At 41.0% G+C, this 26,351-nt stretch overlaps 1 protein-coding gene across 16 annotated transcripts in view; it reads left to right on the top strand.

Moving 5' to 3' along the window:
* The window catches only part of mark3a (MAP/microtubule affinity-regulating kinase 3a), a 113,955-nt gene that overhangs the window by 6,191 nt on the left and 81,413 nt on the right, over positions 1 to 26,351 (top strand). For all 16 annotated transcript variants that reach the window (XM_072916243.1, XM_061987444.2, XM_072916244.1 and 13 more), the window contains exons 3-4: positions 10,654 to 10,836; positions 12,874 to 12,927. In XM_072916243.1, the coding sequence (XP_072772344.1) occupies positions 10,654 to 10,836; positions 12,874 to 12,927 (237 nt within the window). The remainder of the gene's footprint in view (positions 1 to 10,653; positions 10,837 to 12,873; positions 12,928 to 26,351) is intronic.

Raw genomic sequence — 26,351 nt, 5'->3', positions numbered from 1 at the left:
TTTCTGATTTATTAAATTGTATAACAGTGCAAAATATTGCTCATTTGTTGTGGTCTTTCTTGAACTATTTGGAAAAAAAGATATAAAAATTAGAGATGTCCGATATTATCGGCCGATAAATGCGTTAAAATGTAATATCAGAAATTATCAATATCGTTTTTTTATTATCGGTATCATTTTTTTATTTTTTATTTTTTTTATTAAATCAACATAATAAACACAGGATACACTTACAATTAGTGCACCAACCCAAAAAAAACCCTCCCCCATTTACACTCATTCACACAAAAGAGTTGTTTCTTTCTGGTATTAATATTGTGGTTCCTACATTATATATCAATATATATCAATACAGTCTGCAAGGGATACAGTCCGTAAGCACACATGATTGTGCGTGCCGCTGGTCCACTAATAGTACTAACCTTTGACAGTTAATTTTACTAATTTTCATTAATTACTAGTTTCTATGTACCTGTTTTTATATTGTTTTACTTTCTTTTTTATTCAAGAAAATGTTTTTAATTTATTAATCTTATTTTATTTTATTAATTTTAAAAGAAAGTACCTTATCTTCACCATACCCGGTTGTCCAAATTAGGCATAATAATGTGTAATGTGTTAATTCCACGACTGTATATATCGGTTGATATCGGTATCGGTTGATATCGGTATCGGTATTTAAAGAGGTTGATATCGGATATCGGCAAAAAGCCATTATCGGACATCCCTAATAAAAATAACTAAAAACTTGTTGAAAAATAGACAAGTGATTCAATGATAAATAAAGATTTCTACATATAGAAGTAATCATCAACTTAAAGTGCCCTCTTTGGGGATTGTAATAGAGATCCATCTGGATTCATGATTCTAAACATTTCTTCACAAAAAAAGAAATCTTTAACATCAATATTTATGGAACATGTCCACAAAAAATATAGCTGTCAACACTGAATATTGCATTGTTGCATTTCTTTTCACAGTTCTTTTTGACAGACATTTAAAAAAAAATCTCACGTACCCCTTGGCATACCTTCAAGTACCCCCAGGGGTACGCGTACCCCCATTTGAGAACCACTGCGTTAGAAGATCCTGCAACCAGGCAAGATGCGGCCGATCGTGGTGGAACTCTGGAACAAGCACTCCATAAACCAAGGGTGTTCAAAATATGGCCCATGGCACAGGTCTCCAGTTTGACCCGCGAGACGTTACGGACGGTGTCCTATTTACTTTTGAATACCCCACATTCTGATTGCCGCAAGTTTGTCGCCATCATGCGGACAAAGTGAATAAATAAGGTCAATGACCATGAATAGTGCGTTGGGTTGAATAAATCACAGCATTATATGACCTAACTCATGGGGTCCAACACCAAAGGTCTGCACACTTAACACAACCTACTCACTGAACTTTGTGGATATTATAAATAACTTCAAAGCACTGTAAAAAAAAAATCTAAATCACATACTTTTAAATCCATTGCAAGGCATGATGGGAAAATGCAAACCACTCTCCCCACTTATGCATGTTTGGAGCATTTTAGCTGCTTGATATTTCTGATTGATTACAAAACTTTAAGGAGGTCGTCACGGAAGTAAACAAGGTTGGCATCCAACTTTCACGTACTCATAATATGCAATTATATAAATGATTAATTATATACCCATTATCCATCCATCTTCTTCCGCTTATCCGAGGTCGGGTCGCGGGGACAGCAGCCTAAGCAGGGAAGCCCAGACTTTCCTCTCCCCAGCCACTTCGTCCAGCTCCTCCCGGGGGATCCCGAGGCGTTCCCAGGCCAGCCGGGAGACATAGTCTTCCCAACGTGTCCTGGGTCTTCCCCGTGGCCTGCTACCGGTTGGACGTGCCCTAAACACCTCCCGAGGGAGGCGTTCGGGTGGCATCCTGACCAGATGCCCGAACCACCTCATCTGGCTCCTCTCGATGTGGAGGAGCAGTGGCTTTACTTTGAGCTCCCCCCGGATGGCAGAGCTTCTCACCCTATCTCTAAGGGAGAGCCCCGCCACCCGGCGGAGGAAACTCATTTCGGCCGCCTGTACCCGTGATCTTGTCCTTTCGGTCATAACCCAAAGCTCATGACCATAGGTAAGGATGGGAACGTAGATCGACCGGTAAATTGAGAGCTTTGCCTTCCGGCTCAGCTCCTTCTTCACCACAACGGATCGATACAGCGTCCGCATTACTGAAGATGCCGCACCGATCCGCCTGTCGATCTCACGATCCACTTTTCCCTCACTCGTGAACAAGACTCCTAGGTACTTGAACTCCTCCACTTGGGGCAGGGTCTCCTCCCCAACCCGGCCGGAGATGGCACTCCACCCTTTTCCGGGCGAGAACCATGGACTCGGACTTGGAGGTGCTGATTACCCATTATATTGATATAATATATATTGTTACTTAACACATTTTTTTTCAGCCCAATGCGGCCCCCAAGTCATAAAGTTTGGACACCCCTGCCAGAAACCTTTTGTCAATAATAACGTGACACGGACTTGTACACTTGGGAATGTTTAGGTAATACTTTGACCAGAAAAAGGTACATGTGAGGGAAAATGTGGTACGTGGTATTTGTGAAAGGCTCCTCGGCTGTCCTATTCGGTTTTTCTTTTTTGTCAAATCCGACCTTTCTATGTGGCCGTTCACTTTGGGGGGAAAAAATTGGATTACAGTGTGAATGCAATCCGACCTGTACGCGGACATGATGTCATGACGTCGCACGCACTGCAGTGTTCACGGAGCTAAACGTGGCTTCCACGCTAGTCGGTCTGTCGTTTGAATTAGTTGCACAACGATTTGTCGGCATTGGCTACGTTCACACTGCAAAGTCGGACGTCCAATTCAGATTTTTAGTGGCCGTTCACATTTCAAAAAATAATAATAATTAGAAATGTCCGATAATATTGGCCTGCCGATGTTATCGGCCGATAAATGCTTTAAAATGTAATATCGGAAATTATCGGTATCGTTTTTTTTATTATCGGTATAGGTTTTTTTAATTTATTTTTTTAATTTTTATTAAATCAACATAAAAAACACAAGATACACTTACAATTACTACACCAACCCAAAAAACCTCCCTCCCTCATTTACACTCATTCACACTCATTCACACAAAAGGGTTGTTTCTTTCTGTTATTAATATTGTGGTTCCTACATTATATATCAATATATATCAATACAGTCTGCAAGGGATACAGTCCGTAAGCACACATGATTGTGCGTGCTGCTGGTCCACTAATAGTACTAACCTTTAGCAGTTAATTTTACTCATTTTCATTAATTACTAGTTTCTATGTAACTGTTTTTATATTGTTTTACTTTCTTTTTTATTCAAGAAAATGTTTGTAATTTATTTATCTTATTTTATTTTTTTCAAAAAAGGACCTTCTCTTCACCATACCTGGTTGTCCAAATTAGGCATAATAATGTGTTAATTCCACGACTGTATATATCAGTATCGGTTGATATCGGTATCGGTAATTAAGGGTTTGGTCAATATCGGAATATCGGATATCGGCAAAAAGCCATTATCGGACATCCCTATTAATAATAATTTCTTATCTGAATGCAATCTGACACGAATGGGGACATGACGTCGCACACACTACAGTGTTTACGGAAGTAAACGTGGCTTCCACTTTAGTCGGTCTCAGTACTGGTGCATTTGTGGCAATTTCAAGGATTTTGTGCAATCAAAGTCAACATTTTCTGAACCGAATTATTGCGCGTAGAAGATTAAAAAGTTATACCGCATTTTTAGGTTTATAAATCGCTCCGGATTATAAGTCGCACCGGCCGAAAATGCATAATAAAGAAGGAAAAAAACATATATAAGTCGCACTGGAGTATAAGTCGCATTTTTGGGGGAAATTTATTTGATAAAAGCCAACACCAAGAATAGACATTTGAAAGGCAATTTAAAAATAAATAAAGAATAGTGAACAGGCTGAATAAGTGTACGTTATATGAGGCATAAATAACCAACTGAGAAGGTGCCTGGTATGTTAACGTAACATATTATGGTAAGAGTCATTCAAATAACTATAACATATAGAACATGCTATACGTTTACCAAACAATCTGTCACTCCTAATCGCTAAATCCCATGAAATGTTCTTCCTCGGTGTCGCTTCTAAACAACTCTGCCAACTCCAAAGGTAGACAATGCGCCGTAATGTGTTAATAATTTCACACATAAGTCGCTCCGGAGTATAAGTCGCACCCCCGGCCAAACTATGAAAAAAACTGCGATTTATAATCCGAAAAATACGGTAGGACAAGTATTTTGGCTCTTTTGGTGTTACAGGATATTTTGCTTCGATGTCCGCTTGAAGAGTTCCTTAAACATTATTTTCTCTAGTTTTCTGCTCCTTTTGTCAACTATTGATTTTGTAACCGTCTACTTTGGTGAATAATTACATACCTGCCAACTACTCCAGTTTTCCGGATCATGGAATCAGCCGGAGAAAAATCGCATACGAGTCTTAAACCGAAAAGAAAACTGCAGTCATTCCGTGAAGAATATTCAAAAGCCTATCCGGGAATAATTATCCGTTCCAAAAAGGGTGAAAACTACGCGAATTGCACCTTGTGCAGACAAGATTTTTCGATCGGACACGGAGGAATTAGCGATGTAAAAGACCACGTTGGGACAAAAGAACACAAGTCTAATGCCGTTGCTAGCGATACAAGTGGAAAACTTTCAACGTTTTTCGTCGCCCAAACAGATTCTTTGGATGTGATAAATGCCGAAGTTTTATTTACGGAGGCAATAATTGAGCAAACAAAAAGGTAATGACACCAATGTTATCTATTGGAATTGTTTAGTACTGTTATACTGTTAAAAGTGTTTATACTATTTATGCTTTCAAGTCCAAGTTGAAGAAATCTTGTTAAATGTTGACAGCATAACTACCAAAATACAGAAGTATGTCCTTAATATTTTTGCAGTGCTATTTCTGTTGAAAAGTTAAAATGATTACATTAGAGATGTGATGTGCCACTTTTCAAGTGTTTGATGGCTTAAATTAATTTTCATTAATTTTTCATATTTTGAATTCTTTTGAAAGGCTTACAAAAAAACTACATTTGAATTGTAATTCCATGCTATTGACAGGACTATTAATTTTAATGAAGATAGCTTACCATGTTTACAGTATGATAATTGTGATAGAAATGTGAATTTTAGGCACAGAATATTTTTTACAATTGAACAAGGCAGTAGATTATACAAGCTTGGACAGAAAGTTAATAATGACACCAATTTTTTTTTTAATGGAATTGTTTAGTACTGTTTTACCATTTGTTTACTGTAAAAAGTGTTTATACTGTTTATACTTTCAATTAACAAATTAAAGTCTTGTGAAAGGTTGACAGGATAACTGGCATTAACTGTCAAAATAATTTCAAACTATTGAAGTTAGCTTACAGAATAAACATGTCAATCAACCCATATGATTTTTGCTGTAATATTTTTGTTTTGAAAAGTCACTGTGACTGATAGAAAAGTGATGGTTATAGCAACATTTTAACCTGTCTGAATGCTAATAATCATTTTGCGTCGGGGGGCGAAGGAACCCCCCACCAGGACTTTGTCCTGGACCTACCGGGGCCTGCTGCCCCTGGACCCTGGCTACTAGGTTTTTCTGATTTCAAAAGTTGGCAGGTATGTAATTAGGACGTTTATCGCTTTTTGATGAGGTGCTGGTCGGATGAATGCGACATTGAGGACTCATCGCATATATATTCGATTTATTTCATGCCAAAGAGTCCTATGAAGAAGTCAGTATAGCACTGTTCACAGGGACATGAAACAATCCGATACAGGTCGCATATGGGCAAAACAATCACAATTGACCTGCAGTGTGAACAAGGCCTTCGGCATGAAAATATGGGTTGTTATGAGGCAAATACTTGTCCAGTGTGTGTGTGTGTCATATCATTGTACTTGCTGGTGGAGGCAAGACTAGATTTTATGGAGGACAAAACGATACTTGGATTCCCCGCTGTGGTCCCTGGCTCACGCTCGTGTTATGGCCTGGAAAAATAATAATCTGGCTCGCAAGTTGGTGCGTTTTAAGATTTCTGTGGCTGCTTAAGATTGATGGCCGTGGAGTTAATGGCCCAACGTGTTTTGGAAAGTAGATTTCTTAACGTTCATTACTGACGGTAAAAGTCTTCCTTGTGGTATTCAATGGCAGTAAGTCGAATGTGAGGGGTTGAGACTCTGTTTTTGGGTACTTTTATTCTGAAAAGCTCGCTCCTCACCGCAGTTTCCAGCCTGTAGCTGGCCCCCGCCTCCTCCCCTTTCTGGGTCGCTGTGGTTGTCAGCTCAGAGTTGGGAAGTTGGAGGTGGCGTTCGCGGGAGTCTGTGGGCATCCTTAGACGTCCAGTGGGCTTTCGGTTGGAGACATGACCGGCTCGCAGGCGGCGAGGCGGCACAGCAGCCTCGTGAGTAAACCTCAGCACAACCACGGCGGCAGAAAAGATGTCCCCGTTGGCTTTTAGGGATGTTTGTGTCTTTTGGCTGTAGGATCATCTTTATGGTAGAATCCAAACAAGCTTTGTGAGACTTGATCTTGTGTTTCTAAAGTCCTCAAGTAGTCTGGAATGTGATTTTAGACTCTAAATGTCTGTGGTTGTGTTGGTGGTGGTCAACGTGTCCCACCTGATAACGGTGTTGTCTCCTGATCTTCTGGCTGCAATGTTGATGAATGAAAGTCCTTTTACTTCAAGTTTGTCAATTTGGGCCCAGTTTCGGTGGGGGTAGGAGGCAACCCGCGGGTCCGGGTGCGGCCCCACTAAGCATCACACCCGATTCGGGTTGGTACTAATCTATCAGTTTTTGTTTTGTCAAACAATGATGTCTGATGTTGCATGTGAATAGGGCTCCGATACAAAACAAAAATCAATGTCCTGTGAGCTTCACCCAGCAACAAAGTGCACATGACAACTCTGAGGTTAAACACGCAACCCGACTAATCAGGTTTCTGCTTCCTATCGCGTCGCGGGTTGTTCACATGATGGCAGTAAAGGTATACTTTAGAACAGTGTTTTTCAACCTTTTTTTGAGCCAAGGCACATTTTTTGTGTTGAAAAAATCCGGAGGCACACCACCAGTAGAAATCATAAAAAAACGGAACTCAGTTGACAGTAGAAAGTCGTTGTTGCAATTGTTGGATATTAATTTAAACCATAACCAAGCATGCATCACTATAGCTCTTGTCTCAAAGTAGGTGTACTGTCACCACCTGTCACATCACGCCATGACTTATTTGGAGTTTTTTTATGTTTTCATGTGTGTAGTGTTTTAGTTCTTGTCTTGCGCCCCTATTTTGGTGGCCTTTTTCTCTTTTTTTGGTATTTTCCTGCAGCAGTTTCATGTCTTTCTTTGAGCGATATTTCCCGCATCTACTTTGTTTTAGCGATCAAGAATATTTCAGTTGTTTTTATCCTTCTTTGTGTGGACATTGTTGATTGTCATGTCATGTTCGGATGTACATTCGGATGCTGTCTTTGCTCCACAGTAAGTCTTTGCTGTCGTCCAGCATTCTGTTTTTGTTTACTTTGTAGCCAGTTTCGTTCTGCATAGCCATCCCTAAGTTTCACTGCCTTTTATTAGGGTCACTCACCTTTTGTTTATTTTTGGTTTAAGCATTAGGCACCTTTTTACCTGCACGCTGCCTCACGCTGTTTCCGACAGCTACAAAGCAATTAGCTACCGGCTGATATGGAAGAGTATTACATGGTTACTCTGCCGAGCTCTAGACAGCATCGACACTCAACAACAACACATCATTTGCAGACTATAATTACTGGTTTGCAAAAAATATTTTAACCCAAATAGGTGTAATTAGATAATCTCCCACGGTATCTCACGGCACACTAGTGTGCCGCGGCACAGTGGTTGAAAAACAGTGCTTTAGAAAGAATAAAAGTCATGGCAAGCAGAAAAAATTATTGTATATTTAAACTATTTTCCTAAAACACGCATTGAGGCAATAAAGCGACTCGAATAATCTAAGAAACTATTAGACAGATGACACGATTGCTAATATAATCAACAGTGGCAGCACTGAAATGTACAACAATTCTTCTCCAAAAAACGAGGAAAAATGTAACCTCAGAGGAAAACCTAATTTTTAAAGATTTGTACGCACGTACAACACTTAAGACCTTTAGCATATCAGTATGTGGAGTTAAATCACAGAATGGATTATGCAAAGATGTCAAACAATGATCCGATTTAAGTACAAGCAAGAGGAATCTTGAAAAACATCCCTAACATTGTTGACTAACATGACTGTCTTTACTATTAATAGAACTATTGTATTTATTTGGAGTAAATTGTGTTGCAATTACAAGATCGGAACAGGAAGTAAAAACACATGTTTCAGTAATTACTATGAATTGGAAAAGTGGTAATAAGCTTTGCTTCTTCCTGCTCCTTTTCGAACGTGTTGTAAAGAGAAATGAACATACGTAATTTATTATATGATGTATGATAACGGGTCTGTTTACATGTTGGAAACAAATGAAACCATAACCATACTTATAAAAGTGTACTGACGGAAGTATTCAATTTGAGACACAGCAAGTGTCTGCTTCTAAACCTTGTGGGATGAGCCCTTTATGGACTTTGACTCCGTTGTGCCATGTTTTTATCTTCATTGTATATTCTACATTTGGTTGACTCTGGAACATCTTTCACTATTTTCTATCTTCTAGAAATGTCCGATAATATCGGACGGCCGATAAATGCTTCAAAATGTAATATCGGAAATTATCGGTATCGGTTTCAAAAAGTAAAATGTATGACTTTTTAAAATGCCACTGTGTACATGGACATAGGGAGAAGTACAGAGCGCCAATAAACCTTAAAGGCACTGCCTTTTGCGTGCCGGCCCAATCACATAATATTTACTGCTTTTCACACACACAAGTGAATGCATTCATACTTGGTCAACAGCCATACAGGTCACACCGAGGGTGGCCGTATAAACAACTTTAACACTGTTACAAATATGCGCCACACTGTGAACCCACACCAAACAAGAATGACAAACACATTTCGGGAGAACATCCGCACCGTAACACAACAGAACAAATACCCAGAACCCCTTGCAGCACTAACTCTTCCGGGACGTTACAATATACACCCCCCCACCTCAACCCCGCCCACCTCAACCTCCTCATGCTCTCTTAGGGAGAGCATGTCCCAAATTCCAAGCTGCTGTTTTGAGGCATTTAAAAAAAAATAATGCACTTTGTGACTTCAATAATAAATATGGCAGTGCCATGTTGGCATTTTTTTCCATAACTTGAGTTGATTTATTTTGGAAAGCTTGTTACATTGTTTAATGCATCCAGCGGGGCATCACAACAAAATTAGGCATAATAATGTGCTAATTCCACGACTGTATATATCGGTTGATATCGGAATCGGTAATTAAGAGTTGGACAATATCGGATATCGGCACAAAAGCCATTATCGGACATCTCTAATATTTTCTCATCATTAAAAGAATGAAAAATTTGAGGGTTATTTCTGTATCAAATCTTCAAGCTCCTCCACTAATTAAAAAAATCATCCTGATAAAGATGACAATGGGAATGTCCTCTACAGTGCATCCGGAAAGTATTCACAGCTTCTAATTTTTCCCACATTTTCTTTATGTTACAGCCTTATTTCCTATATTGAATACATAATTTTTTTGTCCTCAAAATTCTACAGACAATACCCCAAACATTTTTTTACTTAAGCAAATTTAGTTCTTTTAGTTTTGTATTTTAGTTGTTTTTTTTAAATACATTTTTTAAAACATTTATTTGGGAAAAAAAACAAAAACTCAAATGACATGTAAATAAGTACTTTGCTCAACACTTTGTTGATGCACCTTTAGCAGCAAATACAGCCTCAAGTATTTTTGAATACAAAGCCACAAGCTTGGCCCATTCCTCTTTGCAGCACCTCTGAAGCTCCATCAGGTTGGATGGGAAGCGTTGGGTTTCATCCAGGATGTCTCCGTACATTGCTGCATTCATCTTTCCCTCTATCCTGACTAGACTCCCAATTCTTGCTGCTGCATACCGTACCCACAGCATGATGCTGCCACCTACATGCTTCACTGTAGGGATGGTATTGGCCTGGTTTCCTCCAAACATAATGAAGACTTCAATCTTTGTCTCATCAGACCAGAACATTTTGTTTCTCATGGTCTGAGAGTCTTTAAGGTGCTTTTTGGCAAACGTTTAAAATGAAATGGCTTCCGTCCGGCCACTCTACCCTACAGTCCTGATCGGTGGTTTGTTGCAGAGATGGTTGTCCTTCTGGAAGGTTCTCGTCTTCCCACAGAGGGATGCCGTAGCTCTGACAAGAGTGACCATCAGGTTCTCGGTCACCTCCCTGACTAGACTAAGATGAATGCAAAAATTGTATCTTTTTTAATGTGCAAAATTAAAAATAACTTCACCATGTCATCATTTGGTATTGTGTGTAGAATTTTGAGGACAACATTTTTGGAATAAGGCTGTAAGATAACAAAATGTGGACAAAGTGATGCGCTGTGAAAACGTGTCATTGGCCGAGCAGGAAGTCCAGCATTCTAAAATGAGGTGTCCTCCTTCCTTCCGCAGCACACGTCTCACAGCAATGGCCGACAGGAAATCAGCTCGCGCTCGTCCCGCTCCGGCGTGCGCTCCCGGAGCTCCGAGGACTCGCAGCAGCCCCACGTGGGCAACTACCGCCTCCTCAAAACCATCGGGAAAGGAAACTTCGCCAAGGTTAAGCTGGCCCGACACATCCTCACGGGCAGGGAGGTGAGACTTTGTCAACTAGGTTTAACGTGCACCTCTAGAACACATTAAGCAACGAGTCAGCACTTTTATTTAGCTTGAAGTACAAACCCCGTTTCCATATGAGTTGGGAAATTGTGTTAGATGTAAATATAAACGGAATACAATGATTTGCAAATCATTTTCAACCCATATTCAGTTGAATATGCTACAAAGACAACATATTTGATGTTCAAACTGATAAACATTTTTTTTTGCAAATAATCATCAACATTAGAATTTGATGCCAGCAACACGTGACAAAGAAGTTGGGAAAGGTGGCAATAAATACTGATAAAGTTGAGGAATGCTCATCAAACACTTATTTGGAACATCCCACAGGTGAACAGGCAAATTGGAACAGGTGGGTGCCATGTTTGGGTATAAAAGTAGATTCCATGAAATGCTCAGTTATTCACAAACAAGGATGGGGCGAGGGTCACCACTTTGTCAACAAATGCGTGAGCAAATTGTTGAACAGTTTAAGAAAAACCTTTCTCAACCAGCTATTGCAAGGAATTTAGGGATTTCACCATCTGCGGTCCGTAATATCATCAAAGGGTTCAGAGAATCTGGAGAAATCACTGCACGTAAGCAGCTAAGCCCGTGACCTTCGATCCCTCAGGCTGTACTGCATCAACAAGCGACATCAGTGTGCAAAGGATATCACCACATGGGCTCAGGAACACTTCAGAAACCCACTGTCAGTAACTACGGTTGGTCGCTACATCTGTAAGTGCAAGTTAAAACTCCTATGCAAGGCGAAAACCGTTTATCAACAACACCCAGAAACGCTGTCAGCTTCGCTGGGCCTGAGCTCATCTAAGATGGACTGATACAAAGTGGATAAGTGTTCTGTGGTCTGACGAGTCCACATTTCAAATTGTTTTTGGAAACTGTGGACGTCGTGTCCTCTGGACCAAAGAGGAAAAGAACCATCCGGATTGTTATAGGCGGAAAGTTGAAAAGCCAGCATCTGTGATGGTATGGGGGTGTATTAGTGCCCAAGACATGGGTAACTTACACATCTGTGAAGGCGCCATTAATGCTGAAAGGTACATACAGGTTTTGGAGCAATATATGTTGCCATCCAAGCAACGTTACCATGGACGCCCCTGCTTATTTCAGCAAGACAATGCCAAGTCACGTGTTACATCATCGTGGCTTCATAGTAAAAGACTAGACTGGCCTGCCTGTAGTCCAGACCTGTCTCCCATTGAAAATGTGTGGCGCATTATGAAGCCTAAAATAGCACAATGGAGACCCCCGGACTGTTGAACAACTTAAGCTGTACATCAAGCAAGAATGGGAAAGAATTCCACCTGAGAAGCTTAAAAAATGTGTCTCCTCAGTTCCCAAACGTTTACTGAGTGTTGTTAAAAGGAAAGGCCATGTAACACAGTGGTGAACATGCCCTTTCCCAACTATTGTGGCACGTGTTGCAGCCATGAAATTCTAAGTTAATTATTGTTTGCAAAAAAAAAATAAAGTTTGAGTTTGAACATCAAATATGTTGTCTTTGTAGTGCATTCAATTGAATATGGGTTGAAAAGGATTTGCAAATCATTGCATTCCGTTTCTATTTACATCTAACACAATTTCCCAACTCATATGGAAACGGGGTTTGTAAGACCATTGCTACTTGTTTGCTAGCTAGCGAGGTCGCAGCAGTAGACAAAACAATTCCAAATGTCTAAAGGAATTTTGACAGCATTGCAAGGCAATGGAATTAAGGAATTGATCGTCATCTTTTATTCAAAGGGTCCATGAAGCAGGAAGTAGCTTGGCGACTTAACAGTAGGGTGTAAAGTTGTCCGGCTGCCAAAGTGAAGCCTTTTGTAATGAAATTGTAGCCATGGAAACGGCACCTTCCAAACGTGTGAAATGAAGCTTCTTCCCTTCTGACTGATCCTACCTCCAGGCTCTCAGTGTTGCAATTTTCACTTTCGACCTCCTCTAACATTTTGTCTCCTTCAATTCTCACGTTTTTTTTTGTTTTTTTTTTGTCTTGTCTCTCCGCAGGTGGCCATTAAAATAATAGACAAGACGCAACTAAACCCAAACAGCCTTCAGAAGGTAGGCGCCCATTCCCCGCTCACTAATTTATGACGCGACAGACTGACTATTAATTGTGTATATGCAAATGAGGTCATGTGTTCTCTGTGGAGGGAACTGATTGCAGTGGTCTTCTAAAGGTGGCCTTAATGGAGACATTTTGATTCAAGGAACTTTATTTTGCACACAGGAGATGGCAAAAAATTTAGTTATTTGGGGAATTTGTGAGTGGAACGCTTCCTGCAGCCTGAAGCCAACAAGACAACAGTTTCTTGTTGTTAGCTGAGAAGGAAGTTGTGACATTTACGTTAGTCACCATGTTGTCTGCTTTGCTCTGGAACCCCTCCTCGGTTGTTGTCGGTTGTCCTGCAGCGAGCTTGTTAGTAGCAACCAAATTAAGAAGCAGAGCTGCTTCTCACACGCAAATGAATATATGAATAATGAGAGAGAATGCTCTCTTCTTTCTCTCCGTGCAGTCAAGTCGGAGCTTGGCTGTTCAATAGCAAGGCAGACGTTTGTATGTTCAGTAGTTAACTGTCCATCACAATCCAGTATGAACCGTAACAATTATGTGCCCTCAGGAAGAGGTACTTTAAGACATGGCGAGCTAGGTCGCGGCTAACGTCCGTCTGCAGTGTTTTAGCTACTTCTAAATCACTAATCCTAGCCTCCATGGCGACAAAGTAAGTTTCTTACAAGTACACTGCAAAAACTGAAATCTAAGTAAGATGAAATATGTCAAATAAGGGTGATATTTGCCTATTTTCTGTCTGATAAGATAATTCTTCTCACTAAGCAGATTTTGTTAGTGTTTTACTTGTTTTAAGGGTTTTGGTCCTAAATGATCTCAGTAAGATATTACAGCTTGTTGCTGAGATTTTATGACCTATATTGAGTAAAACATGCTTGAAACTAGAATATCAACTGTTTCAAAGCTGTGTCATCAACACTCACAAGTATAAAACTACTTTTTTAAAGTAATAATTTCTTACTTCAAGCATGAAAAAAAAAATCATGATGTCAAGCGCATATTATTATGTCAAGATAATGGCACTAGCATTTACTTCATTTAAGAATATTTTTCAATATATTGAGCAAAAAGTTCTCTTTTTTTTTCTACCAAGAAAAGTGCACTTGTTATTAGTGAGCATACACTTATTTTAAGGTATTTTTGGGGTTCATTGAGGTTAGCTAATTTTACTTGTTTTGGAAATCTTGACAAGCCGAATTTTCTTGTTCTATTGGCAGATAATTTAGCTTAGTTCAAATAAAATACCTCTAATTTTTGTATTTTTTTCCCTTGTTTTTGAACACTGACTTTTTGCAGTGTATCATCCTTGCAGGACGAGGAATAGCAAAACATGCTTCAACACACGTAGCTCACCGGCGTCACCGCTAATGTAAACAATGTAACAAACGTTCCTGAATGTAAACAAATGCCATGGGTGGATCTACACCTGACATCCACTGTAATGACACCAAGTACAGGAGCATATCTACTCGATAGTACCATGATTACATCTAGATATTATCGGCCGATAAATGCTTTAAAATGTAATATCGGAAATTATCGGTATCTGTTTCAACCTCCCAATATTCCCGGGAGACTCCTGAATTTCAGTGCCCCTCCCGGCAACCATTCTCCCGAATTTCTCCCGATTTCCACCCGGACAGCATTATTGGGGGCGTGCCTTAGAGGCACTGCCTTTAGCGTTCTCTACAACCTGTCGTCACGTCCGCTTTGCCTCCATACAAACAGCGTGCCGGCCCAGTCACATAATATATGCGGCTTTAACACCCACAAGTGAATGCAAGGCATACTTGGTCAATAGCCATACAGGTCACACTGAGGGTGGCCGTATAAACAACTTTAACACTGTTACAAATATGCGCCACACTGTGAACCCACACCAAACAGGAATGACCAACGCATTTCTTGAGAACACAACTTAAACACAACAGAACAAATACCCAGAACCCCTTGCAGCACTAACTCTTCCGGGACGCTACAATAAACCCCCCTCTCCCCTGTACCACCAAACCCCGCCCACCTCAACCCCACCCCCCCACCTTTTTTTAAATTGACATTATTTTTATAAACTCAGGAAATATGTCCCTGGACACATGAGAACTTTGAATATGACCAATGTATGATCCTGTAACTACTTGGTATCGAATTGATGCCCAAATTTGTGGTATCATCCAAAGCTAATGTAAAGTATCAAACAAAAGAAGAATAAGTGATTATTAAAATTTAACAGAAGTGTAGATAAAACATGTTAAAAGAGAAAGTAAGCAGATTTAAGAGTAAATAAACAAGTGGATTAATAATCAATTTTTACAGCTTGTCCCTCTTAATGTTGACAAAATAATAGAATGATGAATGACACAATATGTTACTGCATATGTCAGCAGCTAAATTAGGAGCCTTTGTTTGTTTACTTACTACTAAAAGACAAGTTGTCTTGTATGTTCACTATTTTATTTAAGGACAACATTGCAATAAGAAACATGTGTTTAAAGGGGAACATTATCACAATTTCAGAATTGTTAAAACCATTAAAAATCAGTTCCCAGTGGCTTATTATGTTTTTCGAAGTTTTTTTCAAAATTTTACCCATCACGCAATATCCCTAAAAAAAAGCTTCAAAGTGCCTGATTTTAACCATCGTTATAAACACCCGTCCATATTCCTGTGATGTCACATAGTGAAGCCAACACAAACAAACATGGCGGAAAGAACAGCAAGCTATAGCGACATTAGCTCGGATTCAGACTCGGATTTCAGCGGCTTAAGCGATTCAACAGATTACGCATGTATTGAAACGGATGGTTGTAGTGTGGAGGCAGGTAGCGAAAACGAAATTGAAGAAGAAACTGAAGCTATTGAGCCATATCGGTTTGAACCGTACGCAAGCGAAACCGACGAAAACGACACGACAGCCAGCGACACGGGAGAAAGCGAGGACGAATTCGGCGATCGCCTTCTAACCAACGATTGGTATGTGTTTGTTTGGCATTAAAGGAAACTAACAACTATGAACTACCGTATTTTCCGCACTATAAGGCGCACCGGATTATTAGCCGCACCTTCAATGAATGGCATATTTCATAACTTTGTCCACCAATAAGACGCCCCGGACTATAAGCCGCGCCTACGCTGCGCTAAAGGGAATGTCAAAAAAACAGTCAGATAGGTCAGTCAAACTTTAATAATATATTAAAAACCAGCGTTCTAACAACTCTGTCCCAAAATGTACGCAAATGTGCAATCACAAACATAGTAAAATTCAAAATAGTGCAGAGCAATAGCAACATAATGTTGCTCGAACGTTAATGTCACAACACACAAAATAAACATAACGCTCACTTTCTGAAGTTATTCTTCATTCATAAATCCCTCGAATTTTTCTCCTTCGGTGTCCGAATTGAAAAGTTGGGCGAATGTCGTCCGGCGCTGCCTCCCTGTCTTAGTGAAGGTGTGTTCGCCTTCGGTCATCCATTGTTCCCACGCAGTTAGCAGTCTAGCTTCGAATGCCCTGTTGACACCAATATCTAGCGGCTGGAGGTCTTTTGTCAATCCACCCGGAATGACGGCGAGTATTGAATTAAGCGCGTAAGCGTGTCTCTTAATGTGATGTTATGAGCTAGCAAATATAACAACTACACTACCCAGCATGCAACGATAGTGACGAGCATGCGCGGTAGCCCTGAGAAGCGTTGTTGTATGCTGGCAGTTAGAATGTGGTTATGAGCACGCTGTGAGTAAACGTTGAGAACTCAGTTAACACGCCTCGTCTGCATTATTTATAATTAGACAGACAACACACTTAATAGGAGCCATTTTGGGGTCTTTACATAAACACACAAATGGAAATGAAACGTCACATATCCCAGCATGCACCGCGTGCTTCTTCTTCTTCCGGGGCGGGTGGTTGCTTACAGTAGAAGAAGAAGCGCTTCCTGTTCTATGGGGGCGGGTGCTTACCTTGGTGGTTGCTTGCGTAGAAGAAGAAGCGCTTCCTGTTCTACCGGGAAAAAAGATGGCGGCTGTTTACCGAAGTTGCGAGATCGAAACTTTATGAAAATGAATCGTAATATTAATCCATATATAAAGCGCACCGGGTTAAAAGCCGCACTGTCAGCTTTTGAGTAAATTTGTGGTTTTTAGGTGCGGCTAATGGTGCGGAAAATACGGTAGGTTTACAGCATATGAAATACATTTGGCAACAACATGCACTTTGAGAGTGCAGACAGCCCAATTTTCATCAATTAATATATTCTGTAGACATACCCTCATGTCAGCAGGCCAGGGAAGCCAGGGTCGATATTCTTCTCTTGATCATCTTCGAGACGGTGTGAGCCAAGACATCCAGGGGGTTTAGCTCGCTCGTCTGTGGGAACAAACTGCCACCATTGCTTGCTGTGCTAGCGAGGTCCTTTGTCCCTGAATTGCTCACACACTCCGGCAGATTCAATGGGGGTCTGGCGGCAGATTTCTTTGACTTTATCGTTGGAAATGCATCTGGTTTGAGTGTCGCAGGATATCCACACATTCTTGCCATCTCTGTCGTAGCATAGCTTTCGTCGATAAAGTGTGCGGAACAAACGTCCAATTTCTTGCCTCTTTCACATCTTTGGGCCACTGGTGCAACTTGAATCCGTCCCTGTTCGTGTTGTTACACCCTCCGACAACACACCGACGAGGCATGATGTCTCCAAGGTACGGAAAACAGTCGAAAAAACAGAAAATAACAGAGCTGATTTGACTCAGTGTTTGAGAAACTGGCGGATTGCTTCCCGATGCGACGTCACATTGTGACGTCATCGCTCCGAGAGCGAATAATAGAAAGGCGTTTATTTCGCCAGAATTCACCCATTTAGAGTTCGGAAATCGGTTAAAAAAATATATGGTCTTTTTTCTGCAACATCAAGGTATATATTGACGCTTACACAGGTCTGGTGATAATGTTCCCCTTTAATGTTCCGTAATATTTTTTGTTAAAATAAAGCCAATAATGCTATTTTTTGTGGTCCCCTTTCATTTAGAAAAATATCGAAAAGTAGCGAAAGGTTTTGAAATGCATTTTGGTACCGGTACCAAAATATTGGTATCGGGACAGCGCTAGTGTGTTCGTACGCTGATTTTTCGATACGGAATATTCTCTCCCTGCTTACTACAGTCTCAGTGCATGACAATTTTTTACACTGTATATAGCTGTTTGTATATAGTATTGTCACAGTAAATATTAAGTAGCACATGGCTGAAGGCTGACTAATCGCACAGCACTGTTCTCTGTCCTGGCAGCAGATTGGCTCAGCCATAAATCCTCTCCTTAGCTGGATCTCTGTGTAGCGCAGCGCTGATATGTAATGTTACGCTCTGTGTGTTGCGCCGCTGTTTTCTGGTAAAATCTGAATTTATTTGAAGCCATATGACGTCCAAACATTCTGCGCCTTCTTCTAATGCTTGTGGCACAGAGTGTTAATCATTTTCATCTTAGTTACTGTCAACGACCCATTTTCCCCCCGACTAAAGGAGACAATAAATAATCCAAACAAATGTTACAAAGGGCTATTTTGATTGTCGTCTAATTAAATTATGAAGCAAAAACCCATCCATTGGCTCTAATTTAGCCATCTGCTTTTAACTTCATCTTAAGATATTTTTAGGCATGTGCTAACTAAAGAAGACCAATTCATTCTGAAATATTAATTCATACTGTAGCTGTGCTGCTCTTCAGGCTGTTAGAAAAACAAAAAACACTATTAGACTTCTGTCCATTTCGACGCAAAGACAGGCCAAGTGCTGGCAAAAACAAAGTATAATTTTTTATGACAACAAAGACCGTAAAAATAGCAGTAATAAAAACAAACCACAAAACTATCTAACATAAAAACACATTTTGTTTTGTTAAAATTCTCTTATTTCTATTATTTATTCCAATATTTTCAGGTCAGCCTCTCATGCCTAATATTTTCTCCAAGTTTATACAGCAAGTGACATTAAAGGGGAACATTATCACCAGACCTATGTAAGCGTCAATATATACCTTGATGTTGCAGAAAAAAGACCATATATTTTTTTTAACCGATTTCCAAACTCTAAATGGGTGAATTTTGGCGAATTAAACACCTTTCCATTATTCGCTCTCGGAGCGATGACGTCACAACGTGACGTCACATCGGGAAGCAATCCGCCATTTTCTCACTTTCGTCGGTGTGTTGTCGGAGGGTGTAACAACACGAACAGGGGCGGATTCAAGTTGCACCAGTGGCCCAAAGATGCAAAAGTGGCAAGAAATTGGACGAAATTTGTTCAAAATACGAGGCTGTGGGGAAGGCCGACGAAATGGTCAGTCGTTTGTTCCGCACACTTTACCGACGAAAGCTATGCTACGACAGAGATGGCAAGAATGTGTGGATATCCTGCGACACTCAAAGCAGATGCTGATATCAACTCCAAAACTGGACAGATCAGCTTTCAGGAAAAGGGAGCGGATGAGGGTATGTCTACAGAATATATTAATTGATGAAAACTTTATTCATTACTCGCGGTTTTACGTAAATTATTATACATAAACTGTGTTTACCGGAAAAGGGTGGAATGCCATCTTCGGGTTGGGGAGGAGACCCTGCCCCAAGTGGAGGAGTTCAAGTACCTCGGAGTCTGGTTCACGAGTGAGGAAAGCGTGGATCGTGAGATCGACAGGCGGATCGGTGCGGCATCTTCAGTAATGCGGACGCTGTATCGATCCGTTGTGGTGAAGAAGGAGCTGAGCCGGAAGGCAAAGCTCTCAATTTACCGGACGATCTACGTTCCCATCCTCACCTGTGGTCATGAGCTTTGGGTTATGACCAAAAGGACAAGATCACGGGTACAAGCGGCCGAAATGAGTTTCCTCCGCCGGGTGGCAGGGCTCTCCCTTAGAGATAGGGTGAGAAGCTCTGTCATCCGGGGGGAGCTCAAAGTAAAGCCGCTGCTCCTCCACATCGAGAGGAGCCAGATGAGGTGGTTCGGGCATCTGGTCAGGATGCCACCCGATCACCTCCCTCGGGAGGTGTTTAGGGCACGTCCGACCGGTAGGAGGCCACGGGGAAGACCCAGGACACGTTGGGAAGACTATGTCTCCCGGCTGGCCTGGGAACGCCTCGGGATCCCCCGGGAGGAGCTGGACGAAGTGGCTGGGGAGAGGGAAGTCTGGGCTTCCCTGCTTAGGCTGCTGCCCCCGCGACCCGACCTTGGATAAGCGGAAGAGGATGGATGGATGGATGGATGTGTTTACCAATAATTTAGCTTAAAAACATTTAAATGCAGACAGCCCTGAAATGGGCTGTCTGCACTCTCAAAGTGCATGTTGTTGCCAAATGTATTTCATGTGCTGTAAACCTAGTTCATAGTTGTTAGTTTCCTTTAATGCCAAACAAACATACCAATCGTTGGTTAGAAGGCGATCGCCGAATTCGTCCTCGCTTTCTCCCGTGTCGTTTTCCTCGGTTTCGCTTGCATACGGTTCAAACCGATATGGCTCAATAGCTTCAGTTTCTTCTTCAATTTCGTTTTCGCTACCTGCCTCTACACTACAACCATCCGTTTCAATACATACGTAATCTGTTGAATCGCTTAAGCCGCTGAAATCCGAGTCTGAATCCGAGCTAATGTCGCTATATCTTGCTGTTCTATCTGCCATGTTTGTTTGTATTGGCATCACTATGTGACGTCACAGGAAAATGGACGGGTGTATATAACGATGGTTAAAATCAGGCACTTTGAAGCTTTTTTTAGGGATATTGCGTGATGGGTAAAATTTTGAAAAAAACTTTGAAAAATAAAATAAGCCACTGGGAACTGATTTTTAATGGTTTTAACCCTTCTGAAATTGTGATAATGTTCCTCTTTAAAAGCTGTGAATGCATTCTGTTTAGTGTTTACATTCAGTTTATGCTGGGGTGAGCAAAGCAAGGGAGATTTGCCAATGTCATCTTGTCATGCTTAAATACAAACTAGTCCTTGTTTATTAACAATATGTTGTCAAAAAAAACAGGTAAAAATGTTTTATACATACCAGATACAAACTAGAATGTTATCCACACTATTCGCATCCAAATTTTGTTTGAGGCCATAACCGCCTTCTTTCTTTTTAGGCAACCGCCTGTCTCCACTCTGTTTTTCACAGCTGTAGAAGTTTTTATCTGTTGACTCAATTCTGACAGCCGCAAAACACTGCAAAAGTTAGCCATGTGGATAGGACTTTATTGTCATTGCACAAGTACAATGAAACTATGTTTTCAGCACAAACCCGTTCAAGATTAGACAAACAAACCATGTACCTTTTAGCAGAGATGCTAACAGTGCCTTTCACAGATAATATATTGTTGTGCTTCACCTTTGCTGACGTTCTGCTTGTTGTTACATGAAAACACTTGATATGAAGCACACTGCACCTTTTGCAAAAAAAAAAAACACTTCAATGGCAAATCTGAAATATGGCTGTTATGTTTGCTAATTTGCTTTAATATTAATTTACAATAGAGAGGCTTCTGGTGTATTTATTTAGGTTAACCATTTTGTTTTCCAATGTGAAAGAGCAGTGAATGAATTCATATACTCATAATTCACTCTGGTCCTCAAATTCCTTTGTCTTTGTACTATTTTGTCCGTATGTGAAATGGTCTTAAATTATATTCAGTATGGTCTTAAAAAAATATTAAAGTTTTAAATTTGACTTGTTGAAACCTGCAGAGACCCGGTTTATGTTCCATTTTTTTTTTTTATTTCCTGTTAAATAGATACCATAATGTGATACAAGTGTATGCTATGCACCCAGCTCTACCCAGCTCGTTTGCTTAATAAGATGGCGGACCATCTGCTCCGTGGCATACTACTCTTTATTGAATACACGTTCGGGAATTAACAGAAAATAATTCTGAGGCTTTAATTAGTCTTAGTCTGAATTGATTCTGAAATAATGTGATGTACCATTTTCACATTTATTGAAATGCTAAATTGTGCAGAGTTGATTTATTACAATGTACAGTAATTCTAATAACCTTTTAATAGGTATTAGAGATGTCCGATAATGGCTTTTTTTTGCCGATATTCCGACATTGTCCAACTCTTAATTACCGATTCTGATATCAACCGATACCAATATATACAGTCGTGGAATTAACACATTATTATGCCTGATTTTGTTGTGATGCCCCGCTGGATGCATTAAACAATGTAACACGGTTTTCCAAAATAAATCAACTCAAGTTATGGAATAAAATGCCAACATGGCACTGCCATATTTATTATTGAAGTCACAAAGTGCATTATTTTTTTTACATGCCTCAAAACAGCAGCTTGGAATTTGGGACATGCTCTCCCTGAGAGAGCATGAGGAGGTTGAGGTGGGCGGGGTTGGGGGTATATTGTAGCGTCCCGGAAGAGTTAGTGCTGCAAGGGGTTCTGGGTATTTGTTCTGTTGTGTTTATGTGGTGTTACGGTGCGGATGTTCTAATATACTTTATATACTGAAGAGGAGAGACACAAACATTGCACCCTCCCTTAGAGGAGTGAGCTAGCAGTAAAGAAGCTACATGCTAAGTAGCAACAAGCTATCGTCGCACAGTACTATTTCTACATGTACACGCGCACACAACGTCTTCATGTTAGTCATAAAACAGACACAGGACTTACAGACAATGTTTCCAAGGCACTTTGTGGGAAGAAACGACAAACTTGGAGCGCTGAAACACATAAATCCGTCTCGTGTGTAAACGAGTGAGCGTCTGACTGTCGCGCAGAGACTACCGGAAACTAGAGGAGGGAGCAACTCGCCTTCAAAATAAAGGTCCCTTCTCATTACCTGATAATGTTACGTCACAGTGTGGAAACTCGTTCGGTGCACCTCCGTTCCGAACCGAACCGCCCGTACTGAAACGGTTCAATACAAATACACGTACCGTTACACCCTTACTGCTGAGGCACTATTGCCATCGTGTTAAACTTCTTTAACTGTTTAAAGGGGAACATTATCACCAGACCTATGTAAGCGTCAATATATACCTTGATGTTGCAGAAAAAAGACCATATATTTTTTTAACCGATTTCCGAACTCTAAATGGGTGAATTTTGGCGAATTAAACGCCTTTCTATTATTCGCTCTCGGAGCGTTGTGACGTCACATCGGGAAGCAATCCGCCATTTTCTCAAACACATTACAAACACCGAGTCAAATCAGCTCTGTTATTTTCCTTTTTTTCGACTGTTTTCCGTACCTTGGAGACATCATGCCTCGTCGGTGTGTTGTCAGAGGGTGTAACAACACGAACAGGGACGGATTCTAGTTGCACCAGTGGCCCAAAGATGCGAAAGTGGCAAGAAATTGGACGAAATTTGTTCAAAATACGAGGCTGTGGGGAAAGCCGACAAAAATGGTCAGTCGTTTGTTCCGCACACTTTACCGACGAAAGCTATGCTACGACAGAGATTGCAAGAATGTGTGGATATCCTGCGACACTCAAAGCAGATGCATTTCCAACGATAAAGTCAAAGAAATCTGCTGCTAGACCCCCATTGAATCTGCCGGAGTGTGTGAGCAATTCAGGGACAAAGGACCTCGGTAGCACGGCAAGCAATGGCGGCAGTTTGTTCCCGCAGACGAGCGAGCTAAACCCCCTGGATGTCTTGGCTCCCACCGTCCCTTATGCCACCGAAGATGATCAAGAGAAGAATATCGACCCTAGCTTCCCTGGCCTGCTGACATCAACTCCAAAACTGGACAGATCAGCTTTCAGGAAAAGAGAGCGGATGAGGGTATGTCTACAGAATATATTAATTGATGAAAACTTTATTCATTACTCGCGGTTTTACGTAAATTATTATACATAAACTGTGTTTACCAATAATTTAGCTTAAAAACATTACAACACTTAAAAACAAACACATACCAATCGTTGGTTAGAAGGCGATCGCCGAATTCGTCCTCGCTTTCTCCCGTGTCGCTGGCTGTCGTGTCGTTTTTGTCGGTTTCGCTTGCATACGGTTCAAACCGATATGGCTCAATAGCTTCAGTTTCTTCTTCAATTTCGCTTAAGCCGCTGAAATCCGAGCTAATGTCGCTACCCTGCTGTTCTATCCGCCATGTTTGTTTATGTTGGCATCACTATGTGACGTCACAGGAAAATGGACGGGTGTATATAACGATGGTTAAAATCAGGCACTTTGAAGCTTTTTTTAGGGATATTGCGTGATGGGTAAAATTTTCAAAAAATAAAATAAGCCACTGGGAACTGATTTTTAATGGTTTTAACCCTTCTGAAATTGTGATAATGTTCCCCTTTAATACATGAGATTTTAACTCAACCAAATTGACAAAAGACAGCAAATGCACTTCTGCTTACAGGCAAATATAGTCAGCAAACTCTGGAAACAAAGATTGATCGATGACTTTGCACCCCTAGTACTCTAATCGTAAAACAAAAAACATAGTCAATGTTCTGTGAAACATGATTGACAGGAGATGGTAGCGCATTTATCACCTGGCAGTGCTACCTCCCCGTATCGCAAAATCTTTAAAAAATAAAAACAAATGCTCTCCAAAGGTTACTTGTTTTTAGCCGATGCAGATTGGTGATGAATGTGAACACAAGGTGACGTCAGTGTTGCGTGACTTCCGTTCTAATCTTGACATGACTTTACTGCAGCGTGGGCTTTCAGCCATTGTCTCTTTGGCCTGGCCAGGAACTGTGCTGTTTTTTTGTTTTTGGGGGGGGGGGGTTTGTCCCTGGCTGGGAGGTCAGAGACTATTGAGCAGATCCAGAGGCCTTTTTGCTCATCATAGGGGCGTGAGCAGGACCAGGCGCACCGCTGCCACCGCCATTGCTCGTGACAGCCATGATGGTATCCCATCAGTTTTTCCAAAGCTCCATCGATTGTAGCCTTTTGTATGTCAGAGGCTCCCTAAAAAAGCACTGAGTCATGTCAGCGTTACACACAAAGCTTGCGGGCTGCTTTTGTCCACTTTTTGTTGATTTTAGCCACCAGGGAGTTTGATTTCCCTCTCATGTTTATTTAAAGGAATTAGAGCAATCTTAAAAGACTTCATGCTTTTCTCATGTCATGGTGAAACTCAAAGTAGTGTGGGTCTATAAATACCCGAGTGTCACCTCCTCTCCCGTTCCACTGATGAAGAGTTGACAAATCCCGAGACAGATGAGCGTCACCACTGATGTCAAAGATACAAAGCTCCAGGATTGAATCCGGGCTTTAATCCCGCAGAGTGGACCTTTTGTTCATGTTGACAACATCTACACATCCGCTTGTGGCGATATATTTAGATGGTAGTTAGACTTAGAGATAGATTTTCCTTCTCGAAAATGGGTGCCCAGTACGTCTGTTGCAGAGCGGGTGTGGGTCGATTACCAGGGTTTAGGGCTTGGTGGTATATATTAGAGACAATACCGCCATACCGGTATCTTTTGATGAGCCTTTGTTACAGCCATTAGCGGCACGACCCCTGCACCGTAATCGCCTTCGCACACAGCGGACACGCCCGCACCGTTGATCCAGTGGCTGGCGGGGGCGGGTGGCGCCTCTTTAATAACTAATCAATCAATGAATATCCTTTATTCAACCAGGTAAAAACTCATTGAGATTAAAGTCTCTTTTTCAAGAGCGACCTGGCCAAGAGGGCAGCAAAAACAAAGTTATAGAAATACATATAAGAACAACAGCAGTCACACACCACAATTAAAAATAAATTACTCACATATATTAACATTAAACAATGTATAGACTTGGACTTAGACAAACTGTAATGATCCACAAGGGAAATTGTTCCACACAGTAGCTCAGTTACAAAGATGGGAAAGGATAAGGATTAGAGATGTCCGATAATATTGGACTGCTGATATTATCGGCCGATAAATGCTTCAAAATGTAATATTGGAATTTATCGGTATCGGTTTCAAAAAGTAAAATTTATGACTTTTTAAAGCACCGCTGTACGGAGTGGTACACGGACGTAGGGAGAAGCACAGAGCGCCAATAAACCATAAAGGCACTGCCTTTGCATGCCGGCCCAATCCCATAATATCTACGGCTTTTCACACACAAGTGAATGCAATGCGTACTTGGTCAACAGCCATACAGGTCACACTGAGGGTGGCCATATAAACAACTTTAACATTGTTACAAATATGCGCCACACTGTGAACCCACACCAAACAAGAATGACAAACACATTTAGGGAGAACATCCGCACCGTAACACAACAGAACAAATACCCAGAACCCCTTGCAGCACTAACTTTTCCGGGACGCTACAATATACACCCCCCGCTACCACCCAACCCCGACTACTTTAACCTCCTCATGCTCTCTCAGGGAGAGCATGCCCCAAATTCCAAGCTGCTGTTTTGAAGCATGTTAAAAAAAAAAAAATGCACTTTGTGACT

The sequence above is a fragment of the Nerophis lumbriciformis genome, linkage group LG26, assembly GCF_033978685.3.
Source record: "Nerophis lumbriciformis linkage group LG26, RoL_Nlum_v2.1, whole genome shotgun sequence".
Classification (NCBI taxonomy): Eukaryota; Metazoa; Chordata; class Actinopteri; order Syngnathiformes; family Syngnathidae; genus Nerophis; species Nerophis lumbriciformis.
Note: the sequence above shows the minus strand (reverse complement) of the source record. Positions and strands in the feature narration are given on the sequence as shown.